General features: G+C 53.5%; 1 protein-coding gene across 3 annotated transcripts; it reads left to right on the top strand.

The window, feature by feature from the left end:
• The first annotated feature begins 38 nt into the window (after window positions 1-38).
• Window positions 39-18,750, top strand: HAPLN3 (hyaluronan and proteoglycan link protein 3). Of its 3 annotated transcripts, XM_067696416.1 has the most exons (7): window positions 39-2,369; window positions 2,792-3,093; window positions 10,925-11,104; window positions 13,066-13,434; window positions 15,859-16,161; window positions 17,058-17,313; window positions 18,518-18,750. In XM_067696416.1, exons 1-7 carry the CDS (start codon window positions 2,338-2,340, stop codon window positions 18,600-18,602), a joined length of 1,527 nt encoding a protein of 508 aa, XP_067552517.1. In that variant the 5' UTR covers window positions 39-2,337; the 3' UTR covers window positions 18,603-18,750. The 3 variants fall into 3 exon arrangements, with proteins under 3 accessions (XP_067552517.1, XP_067552531.1, XP_067552522.1); XM_067696430.1 differs by lacking the exon at window positions 10,925-11,104; XM_067696421.1 differs by having other exon boundaries at window positions 17,058-18,750.
• The last annotated feature ends 309 nt before the right edge of the window (window positions 18,751-19,059 follow it).

Raw genomic sequence — 19,059 nt, 5'->3', positions numbered from 1 at the left:
GTCACCTGCCCGACTATAGAGAGGGAGGAGACTACTGGGGGGGGGGGGCCCACTGGAGGGGCCAGGACTCTTCCCCTCAATTCTCCTCCTCCAGACCCATGCAGCCCCAGGGCCATCGCTGCTGCCAGGTGAGTGCCTGGGGCGGGGCCTATGCAGAGGCTGTCTTCACAAATGCCTTTGCTCCCTTCCCACGCCAGGAAGACAGGCAGAGGCTGCTGGTTTTCCCCTGCGGCAATTGCCATTTTCTCTGCAACTGGAGCGGTGGGCTGGAGAAACTATTAGAAACTCAGTGAACCTGGGCTGCTTTCAGAGCTGCAGGAGCCCCAGGACGGGGTACAGCGTGGGATGGGAGGGGCCAGGGCTCTGCCAAGTAGGTGGGGCGTTCCTGGCCCAGCACACTGGTTCCTGAGAGGCCACTGGCAACTCCACTCCAGGGCTGGGAGGAGAGCTCCAGGGGTACCCCTCTCCCCCCACCCCCTCACACCATGCAGGGGCCATCAGGAGGTGGCCAGTGGGAGGCAGTGCAGGCCAGTGATCTGGAAGTGGGGCTTGCAGATAAAAGAGGGACTGACTAGCTGGGAAAGGGCATATGAAACCACCCTAGTATTCAGTGCCTTGGGACACAAGATGGATTTTCCAGAACAGACGTTGGGAGCCATGCCTTTGTACACATAGGCACCTCTAGGCAGCAGATCTGGCCACGTGGCTGCCAAAGGGAGGGTGTGGCTTTGTTGGAAGTTCATCAGAGATGTTAGTCTGGAAGTGGCTCCCCCCCCCCAAGAACTCCTGTTGCCAGGGCTTCTTGGCTGGGCAGGGATGGAATAAAAGGCCCAGGCTGTGGTCTCTGAATGAACTGGGTTTGTGGGGCTCCCCACCCCTGGGGGTCTATTGGCTCACTCCTTCCTGTCTCAGAGCTCTCCTCTGTGGAGTTGCATGGGTTGGGTTTGAAGTCAGTCTTTCTGGGTGGTTGCTGGCTTTAGGACTCCCTCCTGGGAGCATTTCCTACCACCCAACCTGTTCAGGCCTCTCCTGGGAACTCTTGGATGCCTCCTCAATAAGTAACTGCAGTCGAGCCTTGTTAGAATGTCCCACTTGCAGAAGGGGAAACCAAGCATCACTCCCATCTGTCAATTTGTCCCTCTTTGTGGCGTTGAATATTTTCTGTGGGCCAGTCTCATTGGCTGGTTGGCTGGGTGGGCTGGTGTCACAAGCCCCCACCTGGACCAGGAGATCCAAGGTGACTATGGAATTGCCTAAGCCACTTCTCAGTCCCTTCTTCCTGCTCATCTTTGCAGCCTTGGATGTGTTGGCCACAGCCTTCTGAAAGTCCCCTTCCTGGGACCCTGGACCTGGGGCCCCTCCCTCCTGACCCCTTCTGTCTTTGGCTTCTCTCCCTGAACAGCCCCCTCCACTTCCACAGTGTTCACTATCACCTCCACAAATTTACTTTTTTATTCCTGACTGCAGTCCCGAGAGCCAGCTCTGAGATTCCACCTGCTGGCCAGCCCTGCCACTGGCTGGGACATTAAGCTTGCTTAGCTGTTACAAAACTGACCTCTGCTGTCCATCCCTCTCCCTACACGTGTGGCTGTCAGCACTGGCATCTGTTGACCCGCCTCTCCCAGGAGTCTAGATTGCTTTCCGTTCCTGGTTTAAATATAGTGGAGTGATTGGGAGTGCAAGGCCTCAAGTTGGAGAACCTGGGTTCAAATCTTGGCTCTGAGTGACCTTGGGCAATTTACTTAAATCTCTCTGGGTCTCAGTTCCCTATCTGTAAGGTGGAAATAATAGAACCAACTCCATGGCCTTGAGACTGATGGAGAGAATGTACATAAGCACTGATGTAAAGCCTGGCCCATCAGAGGCCTCAAAAACTTTGGTCATTGTTGTTAGAAAAGCTTGCAACTTTCCTAATTGGAACTCGTGTCCTATTTATTTCCCCCTCCAATCCATCCTGCATCCAGTGCACGGACTGGTCTCTCTCTTACTTATGGAGGAACTTTCATTGGCTCCCTTTTGCTCATCAAGCTGGGAGTCACTTTGTGCAATTTAGCCTTGTCCACCACAGCTCTTTGTGCTCTGATTTGCTCCTGGCTGTGGGTATGTAATGCGTGCGTGTGTGTGCGCGCACACACACACACACACACACACACACGCTGTCAAGGTGTATTTAGGAAGAGGCTCTGGGTTCAGTGACCACTTGGCCAAGGCTGAAGGACCTCCTTAGGCTTTGCTGCTGAGGAAACGAAGGGGCTGTCCAGGCCAGGCCTCCTGTTTGTCTGGAGGGGAAAGAAAACACCCTGTCCAAACAGAGGCATCCTGGGAGGTGGCTGCTTGATGGCTGTGCTGACAGATGTCAGGATTCTAAGGTAGGGTCACCCCTGTTGGAGGACCAGTCAGAAAGGCTTCCGACCGCCCCTGTGGGCTGCTGGGATCACCATCCCCCATCCTGTGCTCCCTCTCCTCCCAGGGCTCATTCAAGCCCCACCTACTAGGGGCAGCATCCCGGTGCCTGACATCGAGTTAAGAGGCGGACTGGTGATTTCCTGACGGTCAAACTCAGAGGCAGGAGGGATGTCAGCGCCCCCTTGCCTTCTATAGGGGGAAAGGCGGGTATACAGAACGCTCACCCCTCCCTCTCCTGAAGGTGGGGGGCAGCCATAGTCCACCTGCAGTGTGGAGAGGGGCTCCACCTGCTTAGTCCCAATGCTTTTGGTAAACCGGAGCGTGCTAATGAGACCCTCCCTCTACAAACGCTCCGCTTCCATCCTCCCCCACTTCCTTCCCCCAGATGTGACAGCCTCAACTCCTGGATACTCCCTTCACATCGCGGCCAGCAGCTCTGCGGGTTGGGTGGTTTCCAGCCGAGTCTGGAGACAGCCCAAGTCTGTAGCACCTCCTCCCTTTGGGCCCAGCCCGAGGGAGGGAAAGGGGCGTGTGTTCCTTTAAGGGGCTGGCCCGCCGGGAGCGCGGGGATTTGTCCGCTGCCGCTTCCTTTCTGGCCATTCAAGATCCCCAAATCCGCCTGCTTCCTCGGACCCTGTCAGCCCGCAGCCTGGAGCGCTCGAGCCGTCGAGGAGCCACCTGGGGACGGTACGTGGCTCAGAGGTGGCCGGGCTCCTGGGGCCCCCTGTGGGCCGGTTCCTCTTTCCCCGCTTTGGGTCTCCTGCAGGCCCCACGCCTCCCGGGGCAGGGTTGGGGAACCGGCCGGAGGAGTGAGCTGGGCACCGTGGGGCCAGAGCGGAGCTGGGTTGTGATCGCCAGCGCCGGTGGGGGGGCTCCCCCGGCGCCAGTGGGTTGAGAGCAGCGCGGGGCGCGGGCTGACTTGCCTGGGACCCTTGTGCATAGACCCTTGTTCGCGAGGAGGCAAATGCCGAGGGAAACCAGTGGCCTCCGAGACCACTACCCGGGTCCCCTCTTTCCCACCGGGAGCCACCGGGTCCCTTCCCGTCTCGTCCTGTCGCGGTCCTGCAGCCTCCAGCACAGCGCAACGCCCGCCAGGCTCTGCCCCGGGGCATCTGTCCGATGCTTCCGGGGGCCGCGGGAAACCTGGCACGGGCTGGGGACAACTCGTGAGGCAGCGGGCAGGCGGACCTGCGCCTCTCGGCCTCTTACGGCCTGCTCTGGCCATCCCAGGGCAAACGCAATGGATGCCCGTCGGTTTCAGGCCTGGGTTCACTGGGGTTTCTGTCTTAGGAACAGCAGAGGGGCAGGGAGGGCTGAGGGTAGAGCCCTGGGTGGGAGATGGGATCGCTCAGGGAGGAATTTAGGGCTTTTGAGCAGACAGGAAAGAAACAGCTCCGGGCACTTGGACCCAGCTCTGTCACCAGCTCGCTGGGTGGCCTCCAGGAGCCTGTGACCCGGTCTGGACCTTGGCGTCCAGCGCCGACCTCCGGAGTGCCTTTGCCCTCTGCAACGAGGGGAGGTGATTGAGAGGGGCCCTGACCCCTTTCCCGCGGCCTTGCATGGGCCAGTGGGCTGGGAATGCTGGTAGGAAACACCTCCAGCTTCCACTTTCCGGGAACCGCAGGTTTCAAAGGCCCTTGTAAGCCTTGCCCAAACAGGGGGCACCGAAGTCAAATTCCTCTCGGGGAGCCGGGGCTGCTGCAGACCTGGAGGGCAATGCTGCCCTCTGCTGGTGTCTGGGAGACCTGTACTCCACAGCTGTGTAGTCGGGGTGGTCCGGTGGAGCTCCATCTTCCTTCCAAGTCAGGGTTCAGCTTACTCGGGTGTGTGGAGGGGTCCCAAGGCAAGTGGTGCTAGGAAAAGCAAGGGGATGGGCCGTCAGGAGACCTGAATTTTCTCTAACCTGTTTTCCGAAGATAAAGCCTTGGGTCTTCACCTCCCTTGGCCTCAGTTTCCCAACAGTGGCGGCTTCTCTTCTAGATGATGAGAGAGAACAATCTACTGAAATCTTGTGAGACTTTGTAAACTGTTAACAGTAGTAATCGTAGCTAATATTTTTTGAGTGCTTGCCCCCTCCAGGCAGTTTTCAAAGTACTCAGTAGCCATTCTCTTCCTTAATCTTCACAAAAAGGTTTTCTGGTTGGTATTATTGTTGACTACCACTTTACAGATGAGGAAACTGAGGCTCCGTGACTTGCCCGGCGACAGACTGTTAGTAAGTGGGTGGAACCAGAACTGATTCCAGGTGGCCAATCTGATTCTAGAGCCTGAAGCCTGTCACTGTGTCTTCCGCCAATATGTATTAGCTACTATTTGTTGAGCGCCTGCTGTGTGTCAGGGGCTGAACAAAATTCATCTTTATAATTCTCACCACAGACCCATAGGGAGGTGCTACTATTATTATTTTTTACAGGGGAGGAAGTGGAGGCCCAGAGAGGTTGAGTAACTTGCCCAAGGTCACACAGCAGGATGCAGGTGTGTCCAGCCCTAATGCTGGGCCCAGACCTGTGTGCCCAAGTCTGGGTGCCCCAAATCAGCTGGAGCCACTCACTGCCAAGGTGACTGGGCTGGACTTGAACATGGGCCTTCCAGCTGGTGACATCTCTGTGGTGGTCCTGAGGGGCTGATGGCGGGGTAGCCAGCCTCAGGGAGCAGAGGCCGTCCATCGCTCCCCTTGGTGGTTGTGGTTGGGGATTGGCCCAGGGCAGGGCAGCAACTAGGCAGCAGTTGCCACCCCTGATTCACACCCAGGACTCTGTTCTGTGTTTTAGCCTTGACATTCAGGGTGGTCCTTGTCCTCAGGCCCTGAGCCTGTTAGTATTCTGTTAGTATTCTCTGGAGACAAGGAAACTTCTGTGCAGATGAGTCAAATGACTTGCCCAGGGTCAGTACTCCTAAGGAGGGTCGTAGCTCCTGGACACAGGCTGACCTTTTCTTCAGACTCATTTTGTTTTTCCTGGCATCCCCACACCTATTCTAAGGTTGCTTGACTGCTGGGTTGACATCCCAGAGGGATGTTAACCAGATCACACCTCTCCATTTGCAGCTGTGTTAATAAGCCAGGGAGTGAACCAAGGTGGGTGCTCAGACCGGGGGAGTAATGGAGAGCACTAGGGCTGTTTGTAGCTGGAAAGAAAGAGCCAGGATGAGGACATGCACTTGACTGAGGTAGAAAGATAGCCAGAATGATCCTTTTAGAATGTAAATCAGATTCATGACACTCCTCTGTGGAAAACTCTTCCATAACTTCCCTTCAGGGCTACAGCCCGGGGCCTGTGACTGCTACTTGGACCTCATTTCCTGCCACCCTCCCTTTCTCTATCTCTGGGCTCCAACCTTACTGGCCTTCAAGCTGCTCCTGCCATAGGCTTTTGCCCTTGCTGTTCCCTCTTCCTGCAAAACTTTTCCCTGGGATTTTTCAAAGCTCATGCCTTCACTGCCCATCCGCTTCTCAGGGAGGCCTTCCTGACCCATCCTGTTGACAGGACCCCCCCCACCCCCTGCTTCATCCTCTTCTGTCACGAGCCACATGTTCATTAACATCACATTATCCCACATGGTGTTTATTGTCCGTCTCCCTGACTAGAGTGTAAACCCCACAAGGACCCCTGGTTTGTAATCCCAGTGCCTAGAACCATGCCTGGCACATGGTAAATGCATGATAAATATCTATTGAGTGAATGCAGTCAAGTCCCAGCTCCTTCATCTATTACCTGAGTAACCTTAGCCAAGCAACCTAGCATTTCTGAACCTCAGTTTCCTGGTCTGTACAATGGGGATAATTCTGACATTGTGAGGCCTATAAGCAATGATGTTCATGAAAGTGTGCTGACAAGTAGAAGGCAGCCCTTCAGTATGAGAGATTGTTATGGAGATTGGCTAAAAAGAGTTCAACAGAGTCCTGCCTCTACCACCTCCAGGCTGTGTCACCTTTAGACAGTTGCTTCATGCCTCGGTGTCTCTGTTCACTTGTGGATTAATTGGGGAGAATGAAATTCTCCTTGCTGATCAGGGTGGGGGTGGGGAGCTCTTGGGAGGATCAAGGGAGCTGTTGGATGTGGAAGCCCTTTAAAAGCCAGGGAGAAAGTGTGGTGCCCAGGCTCAAGGTTGTGAGTGTGTGCCGGGGTCTCTGAGGCTGGGAAAGGGTGCCTCGGAGACTTACACTCTGCAGTTCTGGAGGGCAGAACTCTGGTTCTGGAGACACCAGAAGGTGCAACGGTCTGTTCTGCCTCAGCTCATATTTCTGAACTGTGAATTACCTCATCCATGGTTGGTAAGAACCCTGGGGGAACAATGTCAGTAAAACATGGAATCGCATTGGTCTGGTGGTGATTTTTTTTCCAGCTCGCTAGTGTATTGGAGTGACTGAAACAAGCGTTCTCACAATTAAAGAGAAAACCTTAGCAATGTATGAATTCCTTAAGATAAATGCTGCCAGTCCTGCAGAAAGTGCTTTTCTTTAATACACATGTCCCTCGCTATCCAAATGCTTGCTATTCACTGTCCAACACAGAAACCAAATAGATTTGAATAACACAGCATCCCTCCCTATCTGGATCCCCCGAATTCTCAATATCCAAACTCTTGCCATCCCAACTCAAGGATGCAATAGATTTGGTGAGGGAGGAATGCCTGTACAGCTGGTTTAGCTGCTTAACAGAACTTGGCGTAAAGTTTTCTGATAAAAGTTGGAACCAGCTGAAGAAGTTGCAAAGACATTTCCTCTGTGTTAAAACAAAACAGAACATTGAAGAAGGTGACTTCACCCTGTGGCAGATTTTTAATTTTGGTAAATCCATTGGAATTTACCAAAATTGGAATCCAATGTCCCCAAGGACCTACATGTTGAAGAAAGAAGCACTTGCCCCAGTGGTGGGTGAAGTCTGCAAAGGACTGATTGATGGGACGTGGGTGCCAGTGTCAGTGGAGTGTTAACGATGCTGGTGTTTTTTTGTTTTTTTTTTTAGAATTGCTCTTGTTTTTGTTAGTGCTCTGGTTATAAAGTTGCATATGTTTCGAGTAGTTTGCCCCAAACTTATTTTTCCCCTAACCTTGTTACTTTTTAATACATGATTTTACAAAAATACACATTTTTTTTCCAGGCAGACAAAGATCACTTTGTGGCAGAAATGCCTGCATTTGCTCATCCTGGGGAAGCCATTTCTCACTGGGGAGCATCTGTACTAGATGAGGTGCTGGAAAGAGGCTGGAAACGTTGCAGGCGGAGGCTGGGGAGCCCCTCTGCTCCAGGAGGCTCTGGGTGCCCAGGGACAGGGCGGACCCTGGGACATCCAGCCTCTCCAACCTCATTCCACTTTTCTTTGCATTCTAAACATGGAAACCCAAGGAAGGGAAAGGAAACTAACTCCTACGAGGACCTGCTGTGTGCCAGGCAGTGGACTATGTGCTTTATACATGTCACTTTCCCTAGTTTGATATTGTGGTTCCAGGCTTTGGAGCTGGAGTGCGTTCAAATCCTGGCTTTGCTGCTTCCTAGCTGGATGACCTTGGGCAGATTATTTAATCTTTTTGTGCCTTGATTTTCCCATCTGTAAAATGGGGATACCAATAGGTCCCTCTCTAGAGGTTGTGGTGAGAATTAAGTGAGATAGTAAGTGCTCATTAAAGTCAGCTGTTAATATTTTTATGCTGATCATAGCAACCCTGTGGAGTTATTTTTTAGGCCAAGTGTGGCTAAGCTACGTTCATGAAGAGACTCAAATGTGGTGGCTTAGATACAATAGGACTTTCTTTTTCTCTCATGACACAGTGTAGGTGGGGGAGATCCAGGGCTGGTGGGGTGGCTCTGTCATTAAGCCTGTGGTTTCCATCTCTGAGTCTAAGGTGGCTACTCTGGCTGCCAACAGGTTGGGGGAAAGAATACCAAGGAAAGGCATCCCAGATCGTTTTCAGTGTAAGACCTGCATGTGGCATGTATTATTTTTGCTCACAAGCATATTAACTGTGAGCACATTAGCTGCACAGCATACATATAACAGAAAAGTGCATTATCAGGGGTCCAAACTTCTGTATTGGGTTGTTTGTGCTTAGGCTGCCTAGATCCAAGTCACCAAGAGGATTTGTGGGTGTCACCTGGGGATTCCTCTTGGACAAGAAGCAAGACTCATGGTGTCCTCCTGTTGTGCAAGGCACAGAGGGCAAGTCTGGGCCTTGGGCTCTCTGCAAAGAGGCCTAAGGGAACAGTGGATTCTACCCCTCAACTTCCTTCACATCCATTCCTTCCTCTCCAGCAAGAGCTCCTAACTGTTCTGGAAACAAGAATGTTTCCCCCACAATCCCACCACCCTTACAGGCCAATGCATTTCTTTTCTTTTTCCTCCCTCCCTTCCTCTCCCTTTCTCTCCTTTTGCTGCTCCCTCCCCTTCTGGTTCCTGTTCACAGGCATTCTTAGGGCCACACACTTACAATCAGAGCAGAGTGGCAAGTCTATGTTCTGCCTTGTCTATTCTAAATGATACCCTAAGCACTTTCCACGTTGCTGCATGATAATCACAGTCACGCTTCCAAATGCCTGCTGTCAACTCTGGTCTTGCTGCCCTACTTTCCACTCAGCCCCCAGAGGGATGTTTCTAAGATGTAGGTCTGATCCTGTGGCTCCCCTGCTTAAAGCCATTACTGGCACCCTAGGGCTTTGGGGACAAAGGACAGGCTGCTGGGTCTGACACACAAGGGCATCTAGACTCTGGTCCTGCCGTGCCCTCTCCCCTCCTTTCCCCTATATCAGCCAGGGCCTTGGCAGGAAGCAGAATTCACCCTAGATGTTTCCAACAAGAGATTCTAATGATGCGATGACATTTAGAGAGGAGAGTAAAGGCAACAAGCTAGGGAGTTGGGGCGCAGAGACAAGCAATGGCAGTCGGTGCCCCCCTGGCCTCGAGGAGAAAGGGGAGGAAAGAGTGTTACAAAGCCATGAGAGTGGTATTGGGGAGAGGAGCCGCCCGGCGGAGTTGTGATCCTGACGGGACACGGGTACTGCAGAGACACAACCTCTCTCCCCTCCTGCCCATCTCCTGTGTGTGCCTCCTGTTGGCTGAATCCAGCTGGAAGCCAGAGGGCCTGGGGGCCTGGGAGGAGTGATCAGTGCAGGGCAGAAAAGAGCAGAGATGGACCAGGGAGTTGGGGGGGGGGGGCACAAATGGACACCTGGCAGCACACCCCAGCCCTCCACGTGCTCTCTGGCCTCTGAACCTTTGCACTTGCTGCGCCCCCTCCTGGGCAAACCCTGCTGTCCTTTTCCACCTGGCTACCTCCTGTGTCTTCAAGTCTAGTTTTCTGTACCTTATCTTTGTACTCACCACACGATATCTCCTGCCTATGGCTCTGCCCCTTCCCTGGACGGGGCTCCTGCAAGGTGTGACCCAGCCTTTTAATTGTTGAGAGTACTCAGTAAATGGCAATGAGCAGGGCAGGGATGGGGGAAGGTGAGTGAGTCACTAGCTTCATGTGCAAATTTAAGGGAGGGGAGTGTGTGTGCAAAAAAACTCAATAATCAAGAAATAATATTTTGGGACTTCCCTGGTGGTGCAGTTGTTAAGAATCCGCCTGCCAATGCAGGGGACACGAGTTCGAGCCCTGGTCCGGGAAGATCCCACGTGCTGCGGAGCAACTCAGTCTGTGCACCACAACTACTGAGCCTGAGCTCTAGAGCCCACGAGTCACAACTACTGAAGTCCACACGCCTAGAGCCTGTGCTCCGCAACAAGAGAAGCCACTGCAATGAGAAACCTGCACATTGCAACGAAGAGTAGCCCCCACTCGCCACAACTAGAGAAAGCCTGTGCGCAGCAACAAAGGCCCAACGCAGCCAAAAGTAAAATTTAAAAAGATATAGTATTTTGATGCAATACAAAAAAATAGAATCAACAAACTACAGCCCATGGGCCAGCTGCCTATTTCATTTGCATGTCCACTGAACCTGGAATAGCCCCCCAGAAGTACTCTAGCATGGTATTAAATTTTTTTTTTTTTTACCTTGACCCAGGATAAGAAATAATTTCACACTGTGACCCCCCCCCCCCCCACGACCTCATCCCCACAGATATTTCTGGACTGAAACAAAAGCTCTGCAATGCAGGACTCATCTTCACTAACCATGAATGCAACCTGATGTTTTCTAGTCTAATCTAGTCTCTTGGTTGTCATTAAAAAATGCTGCTCACAACTTTTCCAATTCAATCCCGGTGTTTGAAAAATGGTGATACTGTCATATCTTCCTGCTTAATTTTCTCCATGGTCTTTTTGCTGCCTCCTAACTCCTGTTTAGGACTTGTTGGCTTGCTTGTTGCCCATCTTGCCTGCAGGGTGCAGTCCCCTGAGAGCAGGGACCTTGTCTAGCTCATCACCACTGTCTCCTTGGCCTCGAGAAGGGTGCCTGGCACACAGAAGATGCTCTACAATTTCCTGTCGATCGAGTGAATGAGTGGGTGCTGGAACCCAGGGGTCCCCGGCCTCCTGCCTCAGGGCTTCTCTCACTGGCTTGTTTTTCTCCTCTTCCCAGTTTGCCCCAGCCCCCAGCCTTCCCCGACGCCTGGGCGCTGCCACGTGCGGGACGCCATGGGCCTGCCGCCGCTGGGCCTGCTGCTCTCGCTGTGCTGCGTCTCGGGCCTGCCCTTCTACAACGGCTTCTACTACTCCAATAGTCCCCACGGCTGGAACCCGGGCAAGGGCCACGGCGAAGGTGGGTGGCCTCCTGGGTCGACTTCTGGCTTGGCCAGGTGACGAAGACCTGTCCTGGCCTCTGCTGTGTTGTGCAGGTTCCAGGCTGGGACAGGGGCGAGGGTATGAAGCCAGCAGCCCCTCTCCCAGCTGTGCAGTGGTCCAGCCTCGTTTCTAAGATAAGCAGAAGAGGTGTGGTTCTGTTACTCCGTGTTTGCTGGCCCCTCAGATGTGGAGCCAAGTGCACTGTAGGACAGTCATTTTTGCTTTTTATACTTTCCCCAAAATCCTGCCGAATTTTCCAAGATTCTGCTTAAACGTGACCTCCCCAGGTCTCCCCATTGGAAAGGGGGTTTGGGGTTAGGGAGATGTGAGTCTGAATCTCAATTTTGCCACTTCCTGGCTACGTGGCTTTGGGCAGGTGACTCTTTATCAGTGGTTTTACACACCTACTATGTGTCAGGCATGCTTCTAGGTGCCTTACATATGTTACCTGGTATGATCCTCACAGAAACCCTGACATAGGCGAGGCCTTGTTAGGTGTAGCTGTTTTTCAGCATGAGTTCCTTTGCAGGGAGCCTCCCTGTCTGTCTCCTGCTCACCTCCGAGGCTACCCCCTGCCCCCACCCTGTGTACCTCCAAGGTCTCAAGTCCAGACCCAAGGTCCTGAGACCATGAGGCCCCTATAGAGGGGCTCAAGTTAGAGATGGGCCAGCCTTAGCCCATAAACCTGGTTCTTGTGGTGCATGGGAGGCTCTGTGTTTGTTTGTCCCCCTAGTCCTGACTATAATCTCTAGAAGTCCTGGCCTCATCTCACTTGTGTTTCCGGGTGTTTGGGAAGAGTCGTGGTGGACAGTGGACAGAGAGTGAAGGGCAGGCTGTGGTCTCCTGTGGCCAGTGTGTTCGGGAAGGAGACTCAGGGAGATTAGAGTCCCAGCCATCCACCCATCTGGGGGTGCTCTTGCTGCCTGCTACACCAGTTTGCTTCTTTTTTTTAAAAAAAATATTTTCTATTTTATCTTTTTTTATTTTTGGCTGCGTCGGGTCTTAGTTGTGGCACGTGGGATCTTCCTTGCAGTGCACGGGCTTCTCTCTAGTTGTGGTGTGCAGGTTTTTTCTCTCTAGTTGTGGCGCGTGGGCTCCAGAGCACGTGGGCTCTGTAGCTGTGGTGTGCGGGCTTAGTTGCCCCACGGCATGTGGGATCTTAGTTGCCCGACCAGGGATCGAACCGCTGTCCCCGGCATTGGAAGGAGGATTCTTTACCGCTGGACCACCAGGGAAGTCCCCCAGTTTGCTTCTTTTTTTTTTTTTACATCTTTATTGGAGTATAATTGCTTTACAATGGTGTGTTAGTTTCTGCTTTATAACCAGTTTGCTTCTTATACCTAACAAACCTAGTGGCTTAAGACAACAGCCATGTATTTTGCTCATGATTCCATTTTGGTCAGCATTTTGGGCTGGGCTCCATCTCCTCAGTCTTGGCTGTGCTCACTTAATTGATCGTGCCTGCGGTTGGCAGGCAGATCAGCCAGGGGCTGGTTGGTCTAGGATGGCCTCAGCTGGGATGGCTTGTCTCTGCTCTCTGCGTGTTCTCACCCAGCAGATGAGCCCAGTCTTGTTCTGATGGTGGTTGGCAAGGTTCCGGGAGAAAGAGTAGCCTCAGCAGGGCCTCCTGGAGCCTCGGCTCAGAGCAAGCACCACAGAACAGTCACTTCCATCATATTCATTTGGTCAAAGCAAGTGGCAGGGCTAGCAAGGATTCAAGGTCACAGGGGGGCGGGGCATAGAGTCACCTCCTGATGGAAGGAGATGTAAAGTTGCGTTGCAGAGCGTGTGGATGCAGGGAGGGGTGCAGCACTGCAGCCATTCTTGCAATCTAGAACTCCTGGGCCTAGCGGGAGCTGAGAGTGAGGGTGGGTTGGCCTTTGCAGGGGTACAGATGTGCTGCAGCGGGTCCCCATCTGCACCCGCCTTTCCCCCCAGGCATCTTCAATGGAGTGAAGCTGGTGGTAGAGACGCCTGAGGAGATCCTGTTCTCCTACCGTGGGGCCAACGTGACCCTGCCCTGCCGCTACCACTACGAGCCGGCCGTGCTCTCTCCTCGGCCCGTACGCATCAAATGGTGGAAACTGTCGGAGAATGGGGCCCCGGAGCAGGACGTGCTGGTGGCTATTGGGCTGAGGCACCGCGCCTTCGGAGACTACCGAGGCCGGGTGCATCTGTGGCAGGAGAGGGAGCGTGAAGTGTCACTGGAGATCCGGGACCTGAGGCTGGAGGACTATGGGCGCTACCGCTGCGAGGTCATTGATGGGCTGGAGGATGAAAGTGGCCTGGTGGAGCTGGAGCTGCGGGGTGAGACCCCAATGGGGGCTGGGTCCTGGGAACTACAGGGAGAGGGCTCTGAGAAAGCATCCAAACCTCTGTGCTTTTGGCAGATAAACATTTAATCCTCAGAACAACCTCAGGAGGAAGCTGCTCTTATTCTTACCCCCATTGTACAGCTGAAAAAACTGAGGCACAGAGAGGTCAAGTCACTTACCTAAGGTCACACAGCTCATAAATGGCCGAGTAGGGGTTTGACCTCAGGCAGTCAGGCTCCAGAATCCACTACTCTCTACTCCCTCTTGCTCACATCCTGTTCAGAGAGAGGGGGACAAGAGCGGGGCACCCAGCTGATGGAGACAGAGCTGAGATTCAAGCAGGGTTGGCAGGCAACACAAGCAAATGAGGCAGCCCAGGGTGAGTGATAGGGAGTGGTGGGGACTGGGGCACACTCCTGAGCCCTCATCCATCCGAAAGGAGCTGCTCTATTCAAGCCCAGCCGATGATGCTACATCAGAAGCAGGCCTAGTGCAGCCAGATTTTCTGATTTGAAAAGAGAAGCTTATATTTTTATGTGAAATCTAACTAAAAAAAAAATCAAACCAGTGCTGTGCAAGCCAGCCAAACTCTACACACTAGATCTTATGTATGGGTCCCTGTTGTGATCTCTACATGACTCCTACCTTCTCTGTCCCTAGGATGGGGCTCTGTGTCCTCATATATCTCCTACCTGTTAGGGAGGCAGCCGGGGGGTATGTAGAGAAGGGTGACCTGACTCCATGTCCATCCCATCCCAGCTATGGTACCCTGGGTCAGTGCTTCACTCCCAGAGCTGCAGGCCCCTCACATGTAAAATGAAGAACAAGGGCAGTTCCTCCTTTACTTCCTTCGAGGAGATGAGGATAAATGTGAGTCAAGGGCCTATCAATCAGTGCAGCTCTTTGCCATCAGCAGCCGCATCCCCAGTCCACGTGGCTTAGATGGTGGCCCAGAGGTGGCCTATGACGTTGGGGATGGGAGGGAGCCTGTGAGAGCCATTTGTCTGGGGACCACAGAAGCAGCCTAGAGAAACAGGGAGCCCTCACCGTGTTCCTGCTGCTGGAAGGGCTGGGAATTTGGGACGGAACCAGGCATGAAATAAGCCCCCTGCAAACACACATGGAGGTTGTATGCTGATTGTCAAGGCCCTGGGGCCTCTCTGCCTCTTCAACCTGGCTCTGCCCAGGGGCCTGGCTTCCTGCCCCAGGTGATATTGGGGGTGTGGGGCCCAGATGTTCCCAGGCCCCTGGCCACAGGAAGGAGATTCTAAGGACTCCAGGCCCTGCTTCTAAACAACGTCAGTCCGAGGCACTAGGGACACCGCCTCTCCTTAAGGTTTCATCTGACTTGGTAGAGACTGGATCTAGGGTGTTTAATTTTTTTTTTATTATGGTAAAGTTTCAAACATGAATGGTGACTTTTGAGGGAGCCTATGGTACCTATAAGCCTCTGGCACCAGAAAGGGAAGCCCCCTGCCCAGGACCTCCCTGACCTTGAGCCTCCCCTTTATTAAGACCTTTTACCATCCCTCCTCTTCCCCTGAATTCCGTCTGTCCCACATGGAAACTTGTATTCTCCTAAGAAGCTTCCACATTAATGTTAGTGTTAATGTAGATGATGAGGTCTCAGCTACCGACAGGGAGAGCCAGAGCCCAACAGTGCACCCTCTCCTGTAGATGGCAGTACCTCCTCACTGGTGTCTTGGCTCAGGCTGCTGTAATAAAATACCGCAGTGTGGGCAACATAAACAACAGCAGCAATTCATTTCTCGCAGTTCTGGAGGCTGGAAGTCCCAGATCAGAGTGCCAGCATGGTCAAGTGAGGGCCCTCTGCTAGACTGCAGACTTCTCGCTGTGTCCTCACACGGTGGAAGGGGCTGGGGGTGGGGGGTGGTCTCTGGAGTCTCTTTTAAAAGGGCACTAACCCCATTCATGAGGACGCCACCCTCCTGACCTAATCACCTCCCAAAGACCCCACCTCCTAATACCATCACATTGGGTGTTAAGATTTAAACATCTGAATTTGGGGGAACACATTGAGACCATAGCACTGGGGTTCTTGCAACAGCCCTGTGAATTAGGCCTTAGTCTTATTCTGTAGTTGGGGATATTATTCTGTAGTTGGGGATATTAGTTAGCTGATTAATTCATTACCTTAACAAGCTAATAGTTTTCTGAGTACTGCTGTGTGCCAGTCTAGCTCTGGGAGGGAGGTGTAAAGCAGATATAGGCTCTGCCTCAGATTTGGATATTGGACAAGAGATGACAGGTTTACAGAGTTTTTCTGAGGGATTTTGTGTGTGTGTGTGTGTGTGTGTGTGTGTGTGTTGAGGGGAGCATCTGTCCCAGTAGATTTGGGTCTCCAATCAGCTGGGCCCGGCCCACCCATTCAAGCTGCTTTTTCCTCCCTCCCCAGGTGTGGTCTTCCCTTACCAGCACCCCCAAGGGCGCTACCAGTTCAACTTCCACGAGGCCCAGTGGGCCTGCGAGGAACAGGACGCGGTGGTGGCCTCCTTTGAGCAGCTGTTCCGGGCCTGGGAGGAAGGCCTGGACTGGTGCAACGCAGGCTGGCTGCAGGACGCCTCTGTGCAGTACCCCATCACGCAGGCCCGACACCCCTGCGGTGGCGTGGGCCTGGCACCTGGTGTGCGCAGCTACGGCCCACGCCACCGCCGCCTGCACCGCTATGATGTGTTCTGCTTTGCTGCTGCCCTCAGGGGTGAGTGGAATGGCTGAGCACAGGCCTGCGGGTGGAAGGGCAGTGTCTGGGGAGCTTTCAGACCTCTCTCCCCACCCTGCTGGCACCTTCACCTGGAGGTCTGGAGCACCCGCACATGTTGAAGCCATGTCCAGCTGAGTTTTTTTTTTTTTTTAAGTTTCCTGGTGTTCATTAGGGATGCTCTTTATTTTATTTATTTATTTTGGCCGCGCCTTGCAGCGTGCGGGATCTTAGCTCCCCAACCAGGGATTGAACCCATGCCCCCTGCATTGGGAGTGTGGAGTCTTAACCACTGGACCAGCAGGGAAGTCCCCCAGCTGAGTTTGGAGTGCTTTGCTGCTCTTGCTTCACACCAATCATTGGTTTAGTCATTCATCAAACATTTCCTGAGTGCCTACTATGTGCTGGGGCCAAGGCTAGGCACTGGTCATCATAGACAAATAAAACACAGCCCGCCCTCACAAAGGAGTTCATTTCATGGGAAGAGAAATGAATAAAAACAAATTGGTTCCGTGCCATATCCCAAGCACTTAGAAAATTGCCTGGCACATAGTAGGTGCTCAGTAAATGTCTGAGTGAATGAGAGACTCTGATTGGTCCAGCAGAGGTGGGGCACCAACCCAGGGTGCAATTAGGGAAGGCTGGGGTGGTGTACCGATATGACTGGAGGAACCCCAGCCCCATGGCAGGTAGGATGGCACTCTCAGAGAGGGAAGTTATCCCCCAACAGTATCCACTGCTGATGCCCATAGCCTGGCATCTCCCTAGGCTCAGAGAGCTGTCAGGTCTTTGGGGGCTGGTTGGTGGGGTCTGGATGGGCTGGCATTGCTCCAGGCCCTGTTGTCTTCTCTGGCTGCCCACTCCACTGCGCAGCTCTCACGCCCCACATCCCACAGGGCAGGTGTACTACCTGGAGCACCCTGAGAAGCTGACACTGGCAGAGGCAAAGGAGGCCTGCCAGGAAGACGGTGCCCAGATTGCCAAGGTGGGCCAGCTCTTTGCCGCCTGGAAGTTCCACGGTCTGGACCGTTGCGACGCTGGTTGGCTGGCAGATGGCAGTGCCCGCTACCCTGTGGCTCACCCACGTCGCAACTGTGGGTCCCTGGAGCCTGGGGTCCGAAGCTTCGGTTTCCCAGACCCACACAGCCGCAAGTATGGCGTCTATTGCTACCGGCCACGCTAGCGCCGGGCTCCAGCTCTGTACTCACACCTACCCCATCCCCTCATGGGCTGTATTTATTGAGTAGTTCATTTTCCCTTGCAGGTTGGGGCAATTTTCATTTTGTTTTTATACTTTTCAACTTAAAATTTTTTTAAATACTATTTTTTTTTGTAAATCCCACAGATCCTAGATCTTCCCTTTACTCAGGTAGACACTCCAAGGCTCTCCCCCTCCACGAATCCTCCTGCCCCTCTCCTCCAGGACACTTGAGGTTCATGGGCTCATGAGGGTGCTCTCTGCCATTGCTGAGTCCAGCCCCTTTTCCCTGCCCCTGGGAGGCTGGCGCCCAGAGCTGGCAGTGGCATGAGATGCCAGGGCGTGTTGGCTGCAATCCTCCCTCCGCCTCAGCCTGAGGGAGGAGAGGGCATCCAGGGCGGCTGTGGAGCTGGGCTTTGGGCCTTGCAGCCTCCTGCCCCCTCGTACTTCTTTGGCAAGCAGTTGGCCCACATCAGCATGGCGGAGGAGCTAGGGCTGGAAGTGGGTCCCTGGGCTTCTGTGTGACATCCCAGGGAAGAGAGAGACTTTCCTCCCCATCTTTTCCTTTTCTTAGTTCCAAATAGTCCATATTTTGTTCTCATTTTTCCCTATTTGGGGAGCAGCCCTCAGGTGTGTGTACTTTTTTTGGACAATAAATGGTGCTGTGACCCCTTCCTCCACCCCGAGTCCCTGCTCTGGGTCTCACTCTTTATCTCATTCAGTCTTAGGGCCCAGCTCCCTGCCCGGTGGGAATGGGGGACCATTCTGTCCCAGACTTCAAAGGTCGACTGGGTCTGTCCACTGGAGTGGGTGGGAAACACCATGGGCTGCACCTTTGGGCTGCCGTGGTCTGGCCTTGCCTGCCCTGGGGACACCCTGCCTCGGGGGCTGGCCTAGCAGCTGGAGGTGCTGGCTCGCTCTCCCACCATCCCACTCCCGGCTGTGAGTCTGTGCGGACACAGCACAAGAGTGGGAGGTACCTCTCGGGAGACCAGAGGAAGCTGTGCCCTGCAGAGGATCTTGGAGACCAGCCCTCTCTGTGCCTCACCTTCTGTCCCCACCGCCCCCCATGTCAGCCTCAGGAAACCAGACCATTTGCCTCTGCACAGGCACACCTCTGTCACCCACAATCAGTAACTCACTCTATCCTTCACGTAGCCCAGTTCTTCTCAAAGTGTGGCCAGCACCACCAGCTTCACCTGGGAACGTGTTCGAAATGCAAATTTCTGGACCCCACCCCTGACCTGCTGAGTCAGAAACTCTGGAGTGGGACCCAGCACAAGCCCTCTCGTTGCTGATGCAGGCTCAAGGTTGAAAACTACTGACACAGTCGTGTTCCCAATGAATCAGTTAATTAATCAATAAACTGCATGATTATTGCGTTCCTCCTATGTGACCATTGCTGCATCCTCTGCTTTTGTCCACTGATCCTTTCCAGATCTGTAGGTAACCTGGGTACACAAAAATATTCACCAACAAATACTCAACCACACACGTACACACCCAAAGAGACACTAGCAGACTCACACTGGCACACACTAACCAACACCCAGACACCTTCATAAACACAGAATCAGTGCCCGCTGAGCAAGTGTGATGAGAGGGTGGCGCCGACCTGGCCTTCTAAGGAGGAGGCTGGCGGAGGGTCACTGCCTGGAGTGCACACTCCAGCTCGACTCAAGGTCTGTTGAGGGAAATCC

The sequence above is a fragment of the Pseudorca crassidens genome, chromosome 1, assembly GCF_039906515.1.
Source record: "Pseudorca crassidens isolate mPseCra1 chromosome 1, mPseCra1.hap1, whole genome shotgun sequence".
Classification (NCBI taxonomy): Eukaryota; Metazoa; Chordata; class Mammalia; order Artiodactyla; family Delphinidae; genus Pseudorca; species Pseudorca crassidens.
This window is presented reverse-complemented; position numbering and strand designations above follow the sequence as displayed.